We start from the raw sequence: 13,938 nt of genomic DNA on the forward strand, positions 1-13,938 counted from the left end.
TGAAAAAGAGATCCTTTGATGGTGTGGGGTCTTGGATGGCAAGTAAAATGCCATGGAAACAATTCAAATTGTTTCATTCTAGTGTGTCTGTGTCATGTGAAGCACTACAGATAAATAAAACAAATTTCAATAACCATCATAAGATGCACACATGACATGTACGCATATTCTATTAATATATCTACACTAAAACACTCCACTGTATTTGCCTGTGTGTTATCTGTCTTTGTCCAAAGGAATCTGTGGTTTTTTTATATACAAAATGAACGCCTGTCTCACTTTCTGATAGAGCAATTTGTGGTGATGATGTGCTCCAACACATTGGAAAGAAACACACACAGCAGCTTAGCTATACTTAAAGTGATTACAAAAAAGTGTGGTTATTAGAAATTAAAACATACATTCCACCAATTTCTCTAAAGTCCCTTTTCATATTTATATTGATATATGTACCTCCTCTGAGTTCAAAAATTCTAAGCATGAGAAAAAAATCATGATGAGAAGCACATTTCACAAGCCACCACACACAATCATTTATTCAGAATAGCAAAAATTTGTGTAATGGGAAAATTACATGCAGTCTATATATTTTGCCTGTAAATATTTAATATCAAAATCTACACAGAAATATCACATTTCTGTTTTGTAACATGTAAAGTATACTACAAAAAACACTGAACCAGTTTTTCAATTATGATGATTGCTTCTACAGAACATAAGGTATACTCACTGGTTTATTTAGATGATGTCCTACAGAATCTGCTAGAGTTCCTATAGCATCATAAAGAATGAGCAGGTTTTTATGCTGGTATTTACTAAATGCGAAGACCAAAGTGTCAAGTATATATGCAAGATAAGGAACAAGCTCTGTACAAGCCTCCTCTTCTAGAGTAGCAAAGGCACTGAGGGACAAAACCAAACAGGTCAATGTGTTGTAAAAAACAAAACAAGACAACTCCAAAACACCCCACACTACCCACTTCTGTTAAACTTAAAACTGTATTTAATCCTGAAATTAATTCAAGATACGTTTTCAAAACAGTATTACTGAGATAACCTCAATCTATTTTGATTGAACATGTAAGTATTCAGCTCTTACAGTGTGATGAACAAAATTAAAAAATATTCCCGTAAAACCTGTTATGTATATGCAGGAAGCCCCAACCAAGAAAAGCATTATAGTACATGAGTTACAATATACTAACTGAAATAGTAGGAGCCATAACAAAAGCTATCTACTTAAGTTAAAAATGGCCCACTATCTTTAATATATGCTGTAGCTGCACACAGAAGCCCTAGTGCTATTGTACCAGTCCAATGTCAACATCAGCCTGTATGCTCAGCAGTCTCTACATAGAAAAACAGATATAGAAAGATATGGAAAACTAAAAGCAAAGGCAGGGATGAACAATTTTAGCCAGACTTGGTCAAAGCACTCATCATGGCATCACGGAAACTTTTCAGGTTGTCTGTCAAGTGTTTGAACAACAGCACTAAAATCCCCACCCAAAACAAACAAAAAATCCCCACACACCAGACATGCTGCTTCAGAGAAACATTAAGGAAAGGAAAAAATTATGAACTATTGAAGAGTTACTAGCCTAGCTTGTGTCAACAAGATTATTATTAGCCCGTCCCTGCACTAAAAATGCATGCATCACCGCATGAGGTGAACAATCCCCTACTAGTGTGCTACCAAATACAGAAATGTCTTCTTAACACAATGCAACTGTGAACACTAAGTGACTAGCATTCTTATTTATTATTTTATTATATTATTCTGAAGTATTTTTCCAGGAGCAGGAAAACATGTTTCAGTAAAATATCTTTTTGTGTGTCATCAACTGAAGGAGCAGTTTCTCAACAGTACAGAAATTAACATTAGGCTTCTACTATTATGCAGAAGTTACTCATGAAAACATATAGTATCCTATGACCAATTTTCAGTTTGGTAGACATTAATGATCCATGCAACTATTCACTGTAGGGATACAGCTTACTCCTCTCTAAGCAGCATCATTGTATTTCCTTGCAATTTAGAAAGCTAGTAAGTATGTGTTGACTTGTAACAGTTCTACATTTCCCTTAAAGTGGAGTTTCCCAGACAGTTTATTTTTTAGCTACAACAGTAATTTTAATGAATCTCTGCTCTAAATAAAGCATTTCAAAGGACACTATAAATCTGATCTTGAACTTTAAATTAAAAAATAATCAGCTGTATTAATATTTTTATATTTTTATAATCAGCTGTTTTAATATTTTCATTTTATCTCTTTCTTGTTACTTTAATAGTTTCCACTGCCCATTGCACTTGTTTCATAAGCACTACATGAGGTTATTGAACAGCTGTGTTCAACTACATGCATATTTCAACCATGTTTTGGACAAGTAAAGTATGAACAAAAGTGCAGTGTTTGTGTGTTTTGTGTGCACTTATTTTTGTGTTTTTTTTTTTTTTAAATAGAATCTGTACATAATCTGATTCCTTGGATCTGAAAAGGCATGAAGCAAGTAGTCTTATATCACTATTTCCCTGCTCAAATAGGAAGGAACAGAAGACTATCACTATGAAAGACAGAACTGAGTAGATGTTAAAGCCCAACAAATTTTCTAGTCCAATGTTTGAAAAGGTTTAGATACAAAAAGAAATAGTGTTTAATATTCAAATCTTACTAAGTACATTTCATTGAATTAATTTTATCTGTTCTCAGGCAAGGATACATCTACCCCTTTCGTGCAAAGCTTAGCACAAGAACTCTGAGCTCAGCCTTGTCCTTAGGCACTACTGATACTTGGGGGTGCAGTAGTAGTAATAACAACAATGATAATTCACATTTCAAGTGTTAAGAATACAATCAGATACAGATCTAACTCTGCTTTATGAAGAACCCCCTTCTTGGCAGTCTGCTGTGCACATTCCTACCCACACAAACTGACGTGTAAAAGCTTTATTTGATGAGCTTCTTGCACAAGAGGTGCACCAATTCCCATTCCATTAATGAAGCCAATAAGTTTTTAATTAAAAAAAAAAAAAAAATCAGCAGATTAGAATCTTATCTCCCAGGATCTCACTTCAAGGGAAAGAGAATATCCCTTGAAATAAACGTAACCCAAATGTTTTGGTAATCCTGAGCTACATATAAACATCAGTAATCCAATGATAGGACAGTTTTCCATTGTAATCAGTATTGACCTTGTTCACAGGCATATTAAAAAAGCCAGATTTCTGGTCAGTTATTTTCAGTATATGATGTTTCCCTAAGTGTCACAAACAGGTAATTTCTTTTGCTACAATAAATTTAGTTTGGGGATTCATATACTCTGAAAACAAATGGGACAAGAGAATCACAAGTTAACATTTTCCATGTTACTACAACAGGGAGTAATTTGTGCCTACTCCAGAAGAAGCTGCACCTACTCCAATTTAAGAGAAAAAATACATACAGAGCTAGAAATGGAGTCATACATTTGTTGATAAAAGCATTAAAATAGTTTCCCATGAAAAAGCAGTGTCACGGATAGTGCTTTTTGCTTAAGTTTTGGCTTACCTGCAGGCAGCTTCTTGTACTCTCTTGTTGCTATCCAGGATACGCTTTAGCAACTCAGTCATTAATGGCTTCAAGTATGTGTCTGGGGGTTGACTAACTACCCAGTGTGCATAGCGACTAAGAGTCCAGCATGTAATGGAGCGCACAAGAGCCTTTTTGTCAGAGAGGCACTGAATAAGGTGAGGAATCAGCTCAGGAAGATATGGAATCATACCCTGCATGCAGCCTAGAAGGAAAAAAATGGTTATTGCAGTACCAGAATTAACAAAAAGTTCTGTTTTCTGTTTCCTAAGAAGGGACATATTTTCATTCTCTACCACACAGGAAAACATTTTAACAGCATACAAAGCAAGTCTACCTAATTTATATTAGGTCCTAAAAAGAAACCTTACATAAACAATAATTAAAATCCCCAATTAAACTTACATTAATTTCAGCTACATTTCTACTTCAGTGCTTCCCCAACCTCCAGAAATTCTGCTTTAAGTGGAGTAAGGCAAATAGATGCAAATAGAATGAATTTATAAAGCTTGGAGGTCCTATATCAGTCTACTTAGAGTAGCCAAGACAAGTAGAGAAAGACTTGGTCTTGACAACAAATCATCACATCATTAAAAAGAATACCTTAAGAAATTTAAATTCCTTCTTGTTTTTGCCTACTATCATACAAATATTGACCAGCAATAACAGCTACACATTTCAAGTCAGTAAGGGCAATATTGCACTGAGATTTGCTAGAAGTACTAGCTTTAACCTTGCTTGAATTAAAATCAAAACCAACAAAAAAGTTTTCTAGTAACAAAGAAAAACACATGTTCACAAGGCACTGTTGGAAAAAAAAGATAATCCAGGCATGGACTCAAATGTATTCCTTTAGCTTGCAAAAGGAACAGAGGTGCTATAAATGCAGGCAAAAAGCCAAGCAAGACTCTGAGTAAGTACAAAGGAATGGAAGTTATCATATTTAAATTGGAGAAACATCCACAGACAGCAGCTCAGGGCACTGAAGTCACAGGAGTGGTCTTCTCTATTTCTGAAAATACCTGAATGAAATATAAGGCTCAAATTTGTTAGATATTCCTCTTCTATGAAAACAAGGTAGTATTTAATCAGGTAACAAAAAAAATATATGCTGCATAGTTAAGAAAGGAGAAATAAAAGACATTTTCTAAGCTATTTAGCATCCCACGCATGCACAGATTTGAAAGTGAAAAATTAAATAACTGGAGTCACCAATTAGCAGATGTAGGGACTAACCACTAAAACCAAACCAGCTAAGGACATATTCTTGTTTGCATAAGTAAATTCACTTGGAAGGAATCACAGAAATGCTTTAGAACCAATCAAAAATTCAGCAACCTGATGTGCACTGTTGCCTTACCTTCAGCAATTGCTCCAAGAACAAGGATGCCAGATTCTTTAACTACCCATTCGGGATGGAAGAGCAATTCCTTCAAAAGGGGCAAGATGTGTGGCAGAAGTTCATCACGAAATACGTTGGCTAGGACATCTAGAGCAGCAGCAGAACATTTCCCTGGGAGGAATTAACAGTGTTAATCTCTGCTTATTATACAAACAGTTGTAGTTAGGCAATATAATCCTCATTTTAACTTTGAGGTGCCAGTCGAGTGTCAGGGCATTAGGAGGAAAGATACTTCCATTTCATTACAATACAGAGTGATCCACTGCGCTCTGGTGCAAAGCCACAGCTCTTACAAAGCCAGTTTTGCAGCACTTAAATAGCCACTACAAGGACTTATACACTGGGGCTATTAAAACACTCACTGACAGGAACCACACCATTATATAGCAACATTATATACACTGCATAATTTCAGGATGGCGTAACACTAAGGAAGAGGGAAGGTCTGTGGCAAGAATTTAACATAATGGAGAAACTAAGGATAAATGGCCTAAAAATACTAGCATTTGATTCAAAAGAACATGCTCAAACACGATCCACATTTTAAAGTAAAAAAGGCAAAATCATCCAACTCCAGAGACTGAAAGGAATTTGCTGGCCTCTGCTCTGAGCTTTTATATCTTACACCTACTCTGTGATGCAGTAATATGATCAGGAACACTGCAAAATTTGTTTGAAAGTTTTAATCCCATGTTTTTGGCAAGCAAAAGCTCATAACAGAAAAAAATCAGGAACAACTGCAAAACATGATTCATAAATCCTTACTCTGTTTTTCTGCTGTGCTGTTGTCATGTCTAGAAAAATATAATGCTAAGGTGGTTTTATAAAGAATGCTTGTATTACAGAATTCATACTGCATTCTTGGCTTATTATGATCTCAGTTCCCTCAATCTGTCATAAAGGACCCAACTAGTCTCATTAGTTCACAATGCTGCTAATTGTCAGATTTTGCTGATGGTCCCCCTTTGTTAAAATTGGAAGTCAAATATAGAACACTGGATAAAAAATAGGGCACACAATCCTGATTTTCAGATAATCCAAATTCTCTCAAGTCCAGGTAACATGTCAATACAGGTTTCTTAATTATTCCACTCCTTTTGTTTCAGGCCACCATTCCTGGACAACTTTAGCTTCCTCACCATCTTAATCAAAATGGTGGACCACAGGACATCCTCTGTCATTTCACCTTTCTTTTTCAGAAAATATGCATTTAATTCTGCAATCTCTATACACAGCAGTAACAAGAACAGCATTATGAATCTAAAACTAATTTTTTTTTTAAAAGAGGCTTTATGGAAACAAGCATATTTGCACTAAATAAATAATAACAAAAATCATCATAATCATCTTCAGGTAAGTCTCAAAATTGTTTGGCCATAAGCATCAAGGTGCATTCACCTGTCATGAAAACTTGGTGCCTTGGAAGAAAAAAAAATTATGTGGATGTGTCCAAATCTCAAAAAATTATTCCACAATGAGGCTGCTTGCAAAGTATATTTAAGTTAGACTTTTCAGAATTTTACTAGCTATTTTCTATCACTGAGCTCAAAAATCAGTTTGTAGCGTTTTTTCTTTCCTTACCACATGGCCTATTAGCCTAAGGGTCCTATGACCCATGCACAAGCCATCAGAACTGTGGTTTCCTCGCAGCTATCTCCTCTTTTCATAACTAAGGTACTATATTCTGTTCAGAAGCAAATTCCTCACATACAAAAGAACTACCAGTAATGGCCATCAGTAGTAGCATCTTCACATGGACAAAAAAACTACAACATGAAACACAAACCAATTTTAGATGGAAGACCGAAGTAAAAGAAAGCACTATTAAGCCTCCTCCAGCTACCAATGTGTAAGAGCTTTTTTTAAAAATTGAAGTTAAACAGGTGATATGTGTTTTTTATTATCTTGTAGAATTAAATTCTAAGTCCAAAAGTTCTGTTGAATTGCATCTAGTAAGTGTTTGTGGCTCAATCTGCCATATTCTAAATCCGCTTATAGGTGGCTAGCTTTTGCAAATGTAGTTACATAAAGCATCGTCTGAATGACTCCCCTCTCCACCCCATCCACCAATTATGTCAGCAGGTAGTTCTTTTTCTATTCAAAAGCAAAGCCTCACTACTCCTATATACAAAGTCTTCTTTTTACTGTGGATCCTGTATTGTCCAAGTAGCTCTATTTTAAAACATTTTACACATTACTTTGACATACTTAAATTCCAGTCAGAAATAGTATCATCATCATCAAGTTCATCGTCATCATCATCATCATCTTCAATACCATCTTCTTCATGTTGCTGAGCCACTGTCCGTGAACGATGAAAACGAGGTCTTATGTCCTGTTCATTATCTGGAATAGCTTCGTCTTCTTCAACATCCCCCTGTCAAATTGTTTTATCAGATAAATTAGTCCAACTATATTGCTCCAGGAAGTTGAGAAAGTAGGTTTTGTTTAAGATTTTATAAGCATAGAAAAAATTCACATCCCACTTGTGCTGCCCAGCTAACTAAAAATGCCATTGTTCCTGCATCCTGCTCCCGCATTTACCAGTAAAATGACAGGAAAATAGAAGCAAGAGCGGCAAGCTCATGCACAAAGTATCTTTCTTGTTAAGAAATTACTCGATGGGAATGAAAATAGAAAGAAGACTGAAAAATTCTGGTACACAGACATTCAAAAATGTAGTGATGGAAAAAGTCATGTATTCGAACTAGAAGGCATTAGAACTAATTCTGAACAATTCTTTCAGGTTGCCTTGTTGCAGTAGTTCATGGGTAATAGTATCCCATCCCTGCTTAAATTGGGTGGGAAGTGAAAGGGGCAAAGCAGGAAAGCTCACAGATTATTTTCCAAAAAACATGGTAGCAGTTGCATTTAGTATTTGGAACTGCACACCTTGCCCCAGAAAGCTAATCCTCCGTTGAACAGATGTTAGGCCAGATCTGCCCATTCTGACTTGAATCATTCTGATTTATAGGTAAGAAGCTAACCAGATATTCTTACAGGTAAAAGAAATTGATGCTCACCTTCAACAGAATAATATCTATCTCTGAATATTTCATACCATTTACCAGCACAGGTATCAGCCTACAAAGTAATATTGATACATGTCAAAATAACACATAAAAAAGCAAGCCAGTTTTCAGTTACCTGGACCATAATTTTGGTGTAACCCTCATTCCCCCAACAAAAAATAAAAACCTTAGCCTGAAAACAAAAGCTAGAACCTAAACCAAGCTCCATGTTATAAGGCTCATGAATACTTTGTAATCTGAAGAAGTGTTAATTTCAAATTACAAACTTTCAAGTAGTGGTAGCCAGATGGCATAACTGAGTTTTAAACTTTAAAAAACAAATATTCTTCCATATGATGAATTTATCCTGAAGCACCTTTCAGAAATTAAGTCTAAAGGCCTTCAGTAAGAATTCAAATTCCCATAATATGCATGATAAACAAATTGGCTCTCACCAATATTACTTGTCACTTTATCTACTTGTGGCTGAAGACTCTACTTCACCACTCAAAGATGGAAGCCTCTTACATTAAGCCTCCTATCCTTTTGTGATTCCTTCAGTAAGACAAGTGCCCAACATTGCAGAGATCTTGACTAATATGTATTAGAATTTACTTCATTATGAAACTGGTTATGGCTATGGGACTCCAACTGTACAGATGTATAGCTAAAAAAGTACGGGGAAAAAAGTAAATTATTTGACATAAAAACACATTGTCCACAAAGAACCAAATCCATAGAAATATGTATTACAAGCCAAATAAAGCTAATAATGACCATGGACTGAGCCAGCACCAGTGACAGACTCAATCCCTCTAAATTCTGCAGCTGAGGAGTACTGTTTTTGAAGGTGCGAGGCCAGCAATAATATTCATGTATTGCATGCCACATTACCTTCTGAACTTTGAATGAAGTAATAGTAAGTATACACATTATCACGAATTCATTGTCATTTCTGCAGCATACTTCATGAAGTATGCAGGAGCTATGTATTTTATAAGAAAGCCTACAGGAGCAAAATGGAACGAGTTGTTAGATACCACATGAACAGGTTTTTAGAAGATCTTTTCCCACTTAATTTAATGTAAAAAATTTTAAGATTATCATCAAGTACTGACAAACTTATACAGCTCCCTAGTCAAACAGGGCACACCAAAAAATAAGTTGTTCTCAACAAACATGACATTCAGAAAGATCATGAAAGAAATGCAATGTTACTCTTACTTTTTTCCTAGAAATTTAAAAGGGTTTTTTTTTAATTAAAAAATAGTGTGACACTGTTGCAGTGTCATTGTTCATCTAGGCCAAAAGAGGTTTAATACCACTAGATATTAACTAGTGGTTAGTAACAACTGTTATTCTCAGTATAAACATGATGTGTGTTAGAAAGGGGTGTGCAGACTCAAGAATTGTGCTATCATTCTTTTGTCTTTTGAGATACAAGAGCAGGAATTCAGTAAAATCACTTTAAATATTAAAAATAATTTCTTGTAACATTGGTGCTCCTGTGTTCAACTCCTATTCCTCCAATACTACGGTAAGTGTTTTAAACAATTAGAGAATAGATAATTGAGATTATGAAAACTGAAATTGTGCTGATTTTTTGAAATAGCTTCACATCTATAATGCTTGTTTTTCCTGCGAAGAATGCATCTCATTTGTCTGTGATTCTGTTCTTCCACTCAAGATCTTGAGATCTGCCCCGGTAATTTAAAAAAATCTTCCATGCATACAGAAAAAAGTACCCATTTACTGGGAACATGAAGAATTAATTTCCTATTGCAAAAGACTTCAGATCAAACTGGAAAAAAGTTATAAGCACTGTTGCAGACATGCAGATGTTTAAGTCATATTCATTCCCATTTCATCAGAGATCTACATTTTGAGGCACAGGATAACTTTTTGAAACTTACAAAAATAAGGTTTTGAAACTTAAACTACTATCAGGCTGCAGAAGTATGAAGGAACACAATGTACATGCTTTCTTCAAGTTTAAAATTGATTCCTAAATCCAAGTGATGTCATGCTGTTTTGTTACGTCCTTTATAAAATGGGGAACCCTTTGTATGATTACGCACAAAGAAGCGTTGCACAGAGGTGCCTACATCAGCAGTAGCCAAGACAACAAGTTCATGGTACACCAGATATTATAGGTAATGCCACATGGAGGTGTTTGAGCTTAATTGCATGTTAGCACATCTTTGCATCCATGTGAAGCTTAACAGTCTGTTAAGCTTGAGGTAGAGCATCACAGTGACAGTTTAGGTTGCTTCTGGAGGTCACTAGGTTTGAAACCCTCAGAAGGCTTTTCAATGAACTCTGTGCTACAGACATTTTTATGTACAAGAACTAGCTACAGGAAAATTCTTCTAAGCATACTGCAAGCTAGATACAGTCTCTGTAAGAATAATCAGGAACAAGTTAACTGAAATTTAAAGATGACTACTTCAAAATAAATAGGAGTTGTAATTCTTAATACTTACTTAGTAAGATGCCGACATAATACATCTTTACAAATTGGTTGTTCAGCCAAAGTCAGCCAAAACTCACAAGCCTCCAAAGCCACATTTTCATCTTGGTCCTGGGTCCTTTGAAGCATGTACTACACAATAAAAAAAGTCACTTGTATAAGATGGAATTGTCCAGAAGAAGCTACCAGCATTGCAAAGTGCGTTCGAAAACCACAGAAATTTGGTTTCTTCGGGGTGAGGGGAAGAAACTGACCACTTAAGGCTATCATGAGAGTAATTTGAGAGACTTTTTTCTTAATGCTAGATGAATTGGATTCTAAATTTTGTCATTGCTTAAGTAAGAACATTATTACCAAGAAACTGCAGAGAGCAGGATAATAAACAGTAGTTTCCTGTGAATAGATTTTTTAAAATTTGACTCCCCCGTTGCACTTTTGAATAAAAAAGTACAACCATACCCTTAGTAGGATGGAAATGCTTTTTATTTCCAGTACCATAAAAGAGCTTCCCTTCCAAATCTTCATTACCTGACAGGATATAATTAAGTAGAACCCATAACAAACAAAAAAAGTCTCACATTTTTCTAGCATGAATGGTAATTCAGAGATTCAGTATCAAATCTTTAAGATTGTTATTAAAATTTAATCCTCCTTCAACCAAAAATAATCAAATACCTGCATAAACAAAAAGCCAAAGTAGACCACTGCTACATCAGCTTCTTATACACAACTCCCAAAACAATTTACAGAAGACTCTTGCAACTTCCAAAATAGCAATTTCTACATTCTTCCATGCCAGCCCTTATTTCTGAAACAGTTGGTTCTTCCATTCATTTTAGAAAATCTCACGAAAGTCCATGCAGCTACCTTTCCTCATACAAAGAAAAATCCCTCTTCAGTTGCTTCAGAATACCATTTTATTCTCAAAATTAAACATAATGGGGGACCTTTATTACCCTTATGCATTTCAACGATGCAAGACTTGCCATGAACAGCACCCCTTCCAACAGAATTACACTAAATCGCAAGCTTTTCCTAAAGGTTCACTATTCTCATGAAGGACTCAGTTAACAGAAATACTGCTCTATTCCAAGTTGTCAGCAGACTGCAGCTTGGGAAAGTTGGAAAATGTCCTATTCATTGCAAGCAAGGCTTCCTTAATGTACTTTAAGCTAAGAGATTTGGGACTTGTGCCCAGAGGGCTTGAAAATCCACTATTTTGTTGTGGATTTATTTGTCAGAAAGACAAAAACATAATGACAAAAAGTAATCTGTTTGAAGATGCCCCTCACACTGTCATTTCCTCTTTAAGTATTTATTTTAAGTATTACCCTATATGTTCCATGAAGTTATATAGCACTATAAAAGGCTATTTAAACTCAGTAGTGTAAAATAGCCATATACACAGCCTGGAAATTCATAGCAAGTACAGTAACCCTAGTAACAACACAAAATACCGGAAGGGATTTGAAGGCTTTTAAAAAATATTATCATGCCAAATTTTAGTCAATACTTTTAATGATAAGCCACAAAGCTCTCCTGACTTTAGGCAATGCAAATAGTTACTTTGTCACTATAAATTGAAAAATAGCAAAGGGAGATTATTCAGTACAATTTTTGTGTAATCTGTAACAAACAATGTTGTGTTAGTCATGTTAAGTCAAACCATCAAGAAAAGAACAGTGGGATACAAAAAATATGAAGAACAGATCCTTTGAGCACTAGATTTTTAACATTATCTTCTCACTTGGGGTCGAGCAATGCCTGGCTGCTCCATCACATAGCTCATCCCAGTCATTTCAGGATCAATTAACTTAAGAATAAACAATTGCCATATGCATTGCCTGTCAAACACAATGTCAAGTTGTCAATTAGCTGAGAAGAAAGGTTTGCAGTCTTCATCTTGAAGGAAGAGAATAGGCAAGTGCAAGAGTAACATACCTGTTCTGATGAACGCTTTTTGTTATTATTTCTGCTACTCCAATCAAGTTTTTCAGCATGCAAAGTGGGAAATGAGACTCACCTCAACTATACTAATCATATGAGGAAGCAAGCGATCCATTCGAACTTCCAGTAACATTACCAGAGCACGGCAAACATTTTTGCGTACTTCAGGCTCCTCATCACCAGCCAGTGCAAAAAGATTCTGTTGGAAAGCAGTACCAGTTGAAAAGCCTCAGTTCATCTAATTCAACTTATATTTGAATTGACATTACTGGAAAACTACGTGTAAGTGCAAACATGTACTTCTGTATTTTCCCACCCCACACCTCAGAATACCATTTTATTTCTCAAAGACACATGGTTTAGCAAATGAACTCTTTATACACGGTGTATTGTACACATAACCAAAACACTGTGTAATATTAGCACTGGCACAATAACAGTATTTCCTGGATTTTTTTTCTCCTAAACATAAATGAAGTTCCGAAGCCAGAAAACTCCATCAGTACATAACAGCAGCAAATCAAATACTCTAGATAACCCAAAATACCACCCTTCTAATCTATGTTCAATAGCAGTATTCAGAGAGATCCAGACAGATTCGGTGATACAATGATTCCATCACAAGTAAGTGACAGACTGCTGCCACTACTTTTACACCTTCATGCACATCCTGGTTTTGGCTGAGGTAGAGTTAATTTTCTTCCTAATAGCTGGTATAGTGCTGTGTTTCACATTTAGTGTGAGAATAATGTTGATAATTGGGTTTAGTTGTTGCTAAGTAGAGTTGTAGTGCTTATACTCAGCCAAGGACTTTTCAGGTCCCCATTCTCTGCCAGCGGGGAGGTGCACAAGAAGCCAGGAGGGGACACAGCCAGGACAGCTGACCCAGATTGGCCAACAGGATATTCCCCACCATGTAACCTCACGCTCAGTAGGTAAACTGGAGTTGGCTGGGGGGTGGGAACCACTGCTCAGGATGGGCTATTGATCACCAGGTGGTGAGCAATTGTTGCGTTGTGCATCACTTGGCTTTGTATATTCCTTTATCAGGAATACTATAATTTTCTCTTTCTTTACTGTCCTATTAAGCTGTTTTCCTCTCAACCTGCAAGTTTTTTTCATGGGGGATTGAGCGGGGCAGTATTCAGAGTGATGGCATCTGTCTTCCCAAGAAACTGTTATGCATGATTGAGCCCTGCTTTTCTGGAGATGGCTGAACACCTGCCTGCTGTTGGGAAGTGGTGAATGAATTCCTTATTTTACTTTGCTTGCATGTGCAGCTTTGGTTTTCCCTATTAAACTGTTTTTATCTCAACCCACAAGTTTTCTCACTTTTACCCTTCTGATTCTCTCCCCCATCCCACCTGCAGGGGGTGGTGAGCAAGCAGCTGTGTGGTGCTTAGTTGCCAGCTGGGGCTAAACCATGACAATACAAGAGCTTCCACTACTTATGAGGAGGAAGTATCTTTCAAAATATTTTTTTGGGGCATGGAGAGAGCTTAAACTAATCAACTCTGAGCACAAGCACACCCAATGAAC

At 36.1% G+C, this 13,938-nt stretch overlaps 1 protein-coding gene across 2 annotated transcripts in view; it reads right to left on the reverse strand.

Moving 5' to 3' along the window:
* Positions 1-13,938, reverse strand: part of TNPO1 (transportin 1) — a gene marked incomplete at both ends in the record, with an annotated part of 59,316 nt that overhangs the window by 12,931 nt on the left and 32,447 nt on the right. For both annotated transcript variants that reach the window (XM_082013210.1, XM_082013209.1), the window contains 7 exons: positions 731-902; positions 3,549-3,774; positions 4,930-5,082; positions 7,180-7,348; positions 7,995-8,055; positions 10,466-10,584; positions 12,476-12,598. In XM_082013210.1, coding sequence (XP_081869336.1) covers positions 731-902; positions 3,549-3,774; positions 4,930-5,082; positions 7,180-7,348; positions 7,995-8,055; positions 10,466-10,584; positions 12,476-12,598 — 1,023 coding nt within the window. The remainder of the gene's footprint in view (positions 1-730; positions 903-3,548; positions 3,775-4,929; positions 5,083-7,179; positions 7,349-7,994; positions 8,056-10,465; positions 10,585-12,475; positions 12,599-13,938) is intronic.

The sequence above is a fragment of the Phaethon aethereus genome (genome assembly GCF_964289735.1).
Source record: "Phaethon aethereus genome assembly, chromosome: Z".
NCBI lineage: Eukaryota > Metazoa > Chordata > Aves > Phaethontiformes > Phaethontidae > Phaethon > Phaethon aethereus.